The sequence below is a fragment of the Pangasianodon hypophthalmus genome, chromosome 9, assembly GCF_027358585.1.
Source record: "Pangasianodon hypophthalmus isolate fPanHyp1 chromosome 9, fPanHyp1.pri, whole genome shotgun sequence".
NCBI lineage: Eukaryota > Metazoa > Chordata > Actinopteri > Siluriformes > Pangasiidae > Pangasianodon > Pangasianodon hypophthalmus.
Window position 1 is genome coordinate 19,634,053 of NC_069718.1, and position 7,329 is coordinate 19,641,381.

Here is a 7,329-nt window from a genome sequence, read left to right on the forward strand (position 1 = left end):
TTTTAATACTTGGATGAAAATCCTTTGCAGTCAATGACTGCCTGAAGTCTGGAGCCCATGTTCCCAAAACTCAAATTCTGAGTTTCCTCCCTGGAGATGCTTTGCCAGGTCTTCACTGCAGCCACCTTCAGTTGTTGCTTGTTTGTGGGTCTTTCTGCCTTCAGTCTTATTTTCAGTAAGTGAAAAGCATGCACTATTGGGTTGAGATCAGGCGACTGACTTGGCCATTGAAGAATATTCCATTTCTTTGCCTTCAAAAAGTCATGAGTTGCTTTCGCAGTATGTTTATGGTCATTATCCACCTGCACTGTGAAGCGCTGTCCTATCAATTTGTAGCATTTGGCTGAATGTGAGCAGAGAGTATAACCCTATACACCTCAGAATTCATCTTGCTACTTCTGTCAGCAGTCACATCATCAATAAACACCAGTGAGCCCGTTCCATTGGCAGCCATACATGCCCATGCCATAACACTGCCTCCACCATGTTTGACACATGATGTGGTATACTTTGGATTATGAGCTGTTCCTTTCTTTCACCATAGTTTTTTCTTCCCATCATTCTGGTACATGTTAATCTTGGTTTCATCAGTCCAAAGAATCATATTCTAGAATATGGGAGGCTTTTTTAGATGTTTTCTGGCAAAGTCTAATCTGGCTTTCCTGTTCATGAATGTTACCAGTGGTTTACACCTTGTTGTAAACCCTCTGTATTTACATTCATGAAGGCGTCTCTTGATTGTAGATTTTGACAATGATACGCCTACCTTCTCCAGAGTATTCTTGACTTCTGTTGAAGTTGTGAAGGGGTTTTTCTTAACCAAGGAAAGGATTCTGCGATCATCCACTTTAGTTGTCTTCCGTGGTCTTCCACAACAACAATAATGTATATATATATATATATATATATATATATATATATATATATATATATATATATATTTTATTATTGTTGTTGTTACTGTAGTAGTTACAACACTAAGAGATGACCCTCTCTCCCACTTCACTCCTATGTAGGTAGTTTTGCATTGACATTTGATGAGGTGTAGTCACTTCTGTGCTGTTGCAATATAAGCAATAGATTGTATTACTCAGTGTAAAATGGTTTTAACTGTCCCTCTTGGCCTTCCACACTACTCCTGAGGCTCTCACTTAAATCAGATTATTAAGGAACCGGGATTGTGACGTCACGGCTTTAAAAGTGCGGGGAGCGAGTGGAGCGCGCGCAGAGACAAGCATGACTCCTGCAATATCAGCATAGTGGACCTGAAGGACAAGCTGCTGAGGATGGCCTGCTCCTATTTAGAGGTGAGCTGCGTCTCCTGGGCTCGATCCGGGTAGCATGGCATGTCTTTATCGCGGTATCAGAAGGCTCGGTGGGAGGAAACACGGCGTAAACTGCTGCTTCTCGCGCTGTGAAGGTGTGGTGTGAATGGAGACCACGCAAAAGACGCTTACCGTGTGTGTGTGTGTGTGTGTGTGTGTGTGTGTAGGCGATGATGAGCTGATGGAAGCGGTTCTGATTGGTTCTGATATGCACCTGTATTGGATGTTGTTATGATCAGGGTGTTCTGTAAACCAGCTGAGAGAGAGAGAGATAGAGAGAGAGAGAGTGAGAGAGAGTGTGTGTGTGTGTGTGTGTGTGTGTCTGAGAGAGAGAGAGTGTGTGAGTTGCTGTTGCCCCGGAAACGTCGCTGTTTACCTGTGAACATCAGCCCATAGAGATGAAGTGTCTCAGGCTGTAGCTGTCACTGTGTCTGGGCTGCTTACCCTCAATGGCACAGCTTTCTGTAGCTTTAGCAGCCTGTGTATCAGTTACTCAGGAAGGTACCTACTTTTTTCTAGCCAGTGACCCCATTCACTGTAATAAATAATTCCACAGACGCCTCAGTACAGATTTAGCCTATTCAATGAACATTACTTAAATGTAAGATTTTGTCTATTTATTAGAGATTTCTATTTATTTCTGAACTTTCTACCAACCAAACACATTAGATCTAAGGTAACGTTATTTAACATATTGTCCTACTTAGTTTTTTTTTTTTTTGCGTTATTGAGGTTCGGATTCATTCAACAGACCAGTCGAAAAGGATATAACTATAAGAACGCTATAAGAATTAATATATGAACTTTGATCATGTTAATATTAGTTAGTGGTAGTGGTTTGTCACTATATTTCCACCACTATAACTCAGTGAAACAATCACAGACCCCCAGCAATGTTTCACAGACTCCAATTTAAGAACCAGTGATGTACCTTTTAAAACTTTACCTTCACTTCAAATTATAGTAATTATGGTAATTATAGTCCAGTTATACAATCATATTAAAGATCCAGGCGCCACCACAGTGACAAGTAGAGGTACATGAAGTCCATTCAAGGTTCAGAACTACTCTTAGTGCATTGTCTCTGAACTTTATAGGCTACAGATCCACATTTCTCTATGCATATACACCACATTAAATCATCTTTCATGATAGGCCTGTATATTTCTGTTTAAGGTCTAAGACATTATTCCATTTTTTTTTTTTAAACTTTGCAGATAGATGATGAGGACAAAGGGTATGCACTGAGCCTCTTTTGTATACCCAAACACTACGAAGAGGACTTGGACAGTGTTATCATTCCCAATGGTCTCATAAAGGATAGGTAAGTTTTACTGTAATCTAATGTTGCTTAATAAGCTCATTGTAGCTCATGTAACTCAGTAGGTTTCACAGTGATTGTTTTATTCGAAAAATATGTGACAATTCTAGAGATGTGGAAGAGCATAAAACTTAAAACATCAGCAAAGACCTGTCTTCATCCAGCTTTGTTAGCCATGTCTGGCCTCAGACCACAGGATAAGCATGTGATTTGAATTCTGCATTTCTACAAATTTGTTAAACAAATTTCCGTGAAAATCCCTTCCATGCGCATAGCACTTCTTTAGTGCATTCTATTGAAGTAATGCTTCTGAGGTTATGTGTGGTCATTACATCGTCCCATGCTTCAGTTTTTACATTTTGCTTGTACCATTTATATATTTTTCTCTTTAGGACAGAGCGCTTGGCCAGAGATATTGTTCGTGATATGGGAGCACAACATATTGTGGCCCTGTGCGTGCTGAAAGGAGGGTATACATTCTTTGCAGACCTGCTGGATTACATTAAGGCACTGAATCAGAACAGTGACAAGTCTGTGCCGCTGACCGTGGATTTCATTAGGCTAAAGAGCTACTCCGTGAGTGCCAGTCCTCAATATCCCCTCCCCTCATTCATTTCCACTGAACGCCCTTTGACGGCTGCTTGGGATTGATGTATAAAATGGTACTCTATTGTGCAGGTTATGACCATAACTGCAGGTGTATTGTGCACAGCAAAGCTTTTGGGATGCACTGTTGTTCTTGAGCAGATCATTTCCCATTACTCTGATGTCATGAATACCTACAGAAAAGCCCTCTAGAACTGATTTTGTATAATATTTACTGAAACACATTAGCTTTAAGCAGAACAATAAGTGCAATCATTCTTTAAGGTAGTACATTTCCCCCAAAATCTTTTATTTTTATTTCTAGAACGACCAGTCGACAAACTCTGTAAAGGTTATTGGAGGGGACGAGTTAACTGCTCTCACTGGAAAGGTGAGCTTTGGTTTTATTTTATATCTGTAATGTTTTCTAAAGACTGTGATCATCACTTCAGTTTGTAATGCTTTTTAAACTATTCTTTCTGCTTTTTTTTGTCACTACATTAACAGAATGTGCTTGTGGTCGAGGTGAGACTTTTTACTTTTAATATATAAAGTTGTTTGTTTCAAATTAAAATATTTTGACTGATTCGTTATGACGTTTCTATTTAATATATGCAAGAAAAATGCAGCTGATGATTTGACATTATATACATTACTATGATGTTTATAGGCATATAAAAAGTGTGTGATGTTGGGAAGATACTAGATTGGATGAATTTCGTGATGCTTAGCCATTAATATATCAGGTGTACTATTAATTTCACTTCTTTGGATGCTTTACAGGATATTATAGAGACTGGGAAGACAATGGAAACTCTGCTGACGTTATTAAATGACTGTCAACCCAAGATGGTGAAAGTGGCCAGGTAACAGTGGACATTATTCATGATGTTTGTGAAAAATGGTGTACGTATCTGTGCCGAAGAGGGATTTCTGTATAAATCTAAAACTATCCCCATGATTCCTGGTACAGCTCTAAGCCAGACACAATACATGCATTTAAAGTCACATGTCTTGAGTCATGTGAGTCACTTGATCGTTAGAAGATGGAACTGGTCGAGACAGACTCCTTTCTGTGTATTAATGACTAAAAGGCTCTTCTCTTCCTATAATGCTTCTTGTACTGTATATCTCATTCCTGAATGCCTTGAAAAGAATCTTGCTATTGAACAGCACTATGAAAGCAGTCACTGCTACTGATAGCAATATTCACACAATCTAAGACAAGCCGTATTATTAGATGTGAAGTATCCCATAAGACCTGCCTTGTAACTCACACACAGTCATTTGCGTTTAGCAAGGGGCAGATTCTCCACAAGATGGAGCTATTAGTAGTTCATACACCACAGGTTCCCAAGCCTGGTGCTGGAGTACCCCATGTCCTGCACATGGTTGTGTTTTTCCTGCTCTAACACACTCTTTTCATCTGATCAGCTAATTATCATCACATTGAGTTGAACTGGGTATGTGTGTGCACTAAAATGTGCAGGACAAGGTGTACTCCAGGATCAGGGTTGGGAATTTCTGGTGTAGATCATCACATTTTATTTAACTGACATCAACAAAAAGCTTCTTATACCTACAGCCAGAATAGTTTCTCAGACTATATATACAGAGCTGTCAATCATCTATAAAAAGAAGTTTTTACAGCTTCCTTTATTTTAATGACTTTTCTTTCTCTACACACATTTGAACAATAACAGGGTTCATTTGTCTCATCTAGAAATATAAGGTTCAATCACTCCTATATTCAGTCAAGACCTGTGGATATCAGCCAGGTTGTGGAGATGAGCACAGGCCAAACCCCCCCAAAACAGGGGGCACTGTGACACTATGTCTTTGTTTTATAGCTTCACTCCAGCAGTCATCCAGAGAACGCCAATCTGAATCCCGACAATGCCACAGAGAGTCGAAAGTGCAGAATTTGCTGTGTTCTCTGGGTGGAAGGGAGGGCGGGCCTACTCTCTCTCCCCTGTCAATCACAGCTGATCTGTGAGCTGATGCATGCAGAATAGGGCAGCTAGCACTTTCCACCGAGGGTGTTATGCAGTTATGCTGTGGGTGACGCTGCATGAGCAGCACTTCGAAAAGATTAGCTTCATCTATCTCAGAGGAAGCTTATGCTAGCCCCACCCTCCCTGGATAGTTAGCTAGTGGGCAGGGATTGGCAAAACCAAATTGGGGAAAACAACAACAGAAAAAACCACGATGATGATAGTGCTATGTGATATGTACACATCCTTATGTATCACTATATTTGTACTCTATATTTGTTTATATTAAATATATTAATCTTTTCAATCAATTTTAGCCTACTTGTGAAAAGGACACCAAGAAGCTCAGGATATCGTCCTGATTGTGAGTGCCTTTCTATTATTTCTATTAAGCTTTTTGACACTGAAAGGATAAATCCTGCTGCTCATGGTCTCAGACTTAGACCTAAGCTGATGTATCTGTGCCTGTAGTGGTTATGCAATGCTTTTAGTAGGCTGGAGGCTGATAAGCTCTTGTCCTCAAAGCGCAGCTGTTACTGTCCCTTGACTCTGCTCTCAGATTGGGTATTGAAGTAGTTGGAGTCTGTTCTCAATCCACCTAACAAGCCATTAATGGCCTGCTAGGTTTCAGCATGCTTACGAGACATGGCAACAATATATCTGTTGTAAACGTTCTTGCGCACCACAACTGTGGTGTAGTTTCAAGATTTTATGGTATAAATATTGTGAAAGCCCCCTCCAGATGATGCACTTTGGAGATGGAAGTCAATTTTTAATGATTAGAACTGCTTTAGGGCACACCTTTGTGAGATTACACAAGCTGCCTCACTAACCAGAGATTAATGGTATAAGTTGCTAAATGCTCCAAAACTGATTTTTGAAGATATGGGCTATAATATTGCCAGCTCTCTTAAGATCAGCATTACAATGGAGCACTCAACTCCAGAAACATGAAAAGGAAAGAATAACCAAAATTGCACAGTAATATTCATAATTTAAGCTCAAATTCATACCTCATTCGAGCTTAAAAACTAGCAGAAAATCATGAATAAACATGGCATATGCTCAGTTTACACACACTTTGGGTTGTATTAAAACGGTAAACTTGATGTAAATGGGTTCCATGCACTTTTTAATCAAGTGTGTGCATTTTACAAAGTAGTGAAACGTCCGGTGTACAGACCAACATTAAAGTACAATTTTTGCAGCGACTGTTTTATTTCAGAGGAAACGCCTTCCATCACGCTGCAGGAAAGTTGGCTGTCTGCACATTTGCTTATGTCAGCAGAAAACATTTTCACTTCAACAATGCGAAGATATATTATATGTGATGCGCAAATGTGTGTAATCTGACCCTGAAACGGTGGGAAGTGCTTCTTATTTCTAACATCAGCTTAAACAACAGTTTGATGCCAGAATGACCTGTGGTAATGTGCTGTAATGTGTTTTCATGGGTAACTTTATTTACAAACCATCCTCTACATGATTGCCATTTCTTTGTAAACACTCAGTCATCTCTCCCACTTGTGATGAACTTGTGTTAACACATCTGGTGTTATGCATGTAACTGCATGTCCATCGCAACCTAGCGACAGCTTCCCGATCCAGAAATGAGAATGATTTCAATACGTTGTGCTTTTGTCAAAGGCATTCTTAAAGGCTATCTGAAAAAATATATATATAATATAAAATAAGTATGGAAAATTTTGGAAGACATTTTGCTGAAGTGTTACTTTCCCCTCTGTATGGAGACTTATGGGACACTCTGTAGTTGTGTATTGACAATATTGTAAATAGTTTTTAAATAGATATTGTAAATAGCTTGTCTAGAGTTAAAAAAAGAAGTCATAATTTTAGACTCAAGGTCATTCCCAGCCAAGGAGTGCTGTGGATTCCTTCTACCCTAATCACTCTTGCATTTTAGTGGTGTAGATTTTACACTGTTGACCTTGTCTTTCTTTCAGACTTTGGTTTTGAGGTTCCTGATAAATTCCTGGTGGGATATGCTCTAGACTACAACGAATATTTCAGGGATTTGAATGTAAGTATCCTAGAGTTGCACCAACACGTGGCTGCTTCTTTAGGAATATTTATTTCATGACTC

The 7,329-nt window shown here is 39.4% G+C and overlaps 1 protein-coding gene across 1 annotated transcript in view; it reads left to right on the forward strand.

Annotated features, from left to right (window-relative positions):
- The first annotated feature begins 1,159 nt into the window (after window positions 1–1,159).
- hprt1l (hypoxanthine phosphoribosyltransferase 1, like) overlaps window positions 1,160–7,329 on the forward strand; it is a 6,967-nt gene continuing 797 nt past the window's right edge. Inside the window, exons 1-8 of the mRNA XM_026919555.3 lie at window positions 1,160–1,307; window positions 2,543–2,649; window positions 3,039–3,222; window positions 3,557–3,622; window positions 3,739–3,756; window positions 4,015–4,097; window positions 5,543–5,589; window positions 7,190–7,266. Coding sequence (XP_026775356.1) covers window positions 1,287–1,307; window positions 2,543–2,649; window positions 3,039–3,222; window positions 3,557–3,622; window positions 3,739–3,756; window positions 4,015–4,097; window positions 5,543–5,589; window positions 7,190–7,266 — 603 coding nt within the window. The 5' untranslated portion in view covers window positions 1,160–1,286. The remainder of the gene's footprint in view (window positions 1,308–2,542; window positions 2,650–3,038; window positions 3,223–3,556; window positions 3,623–3,738; window positions 3,757–4,014; window positions 4,098–5,542; window positions 5,590–7,189; window positions 7,267–7,329) is intronic.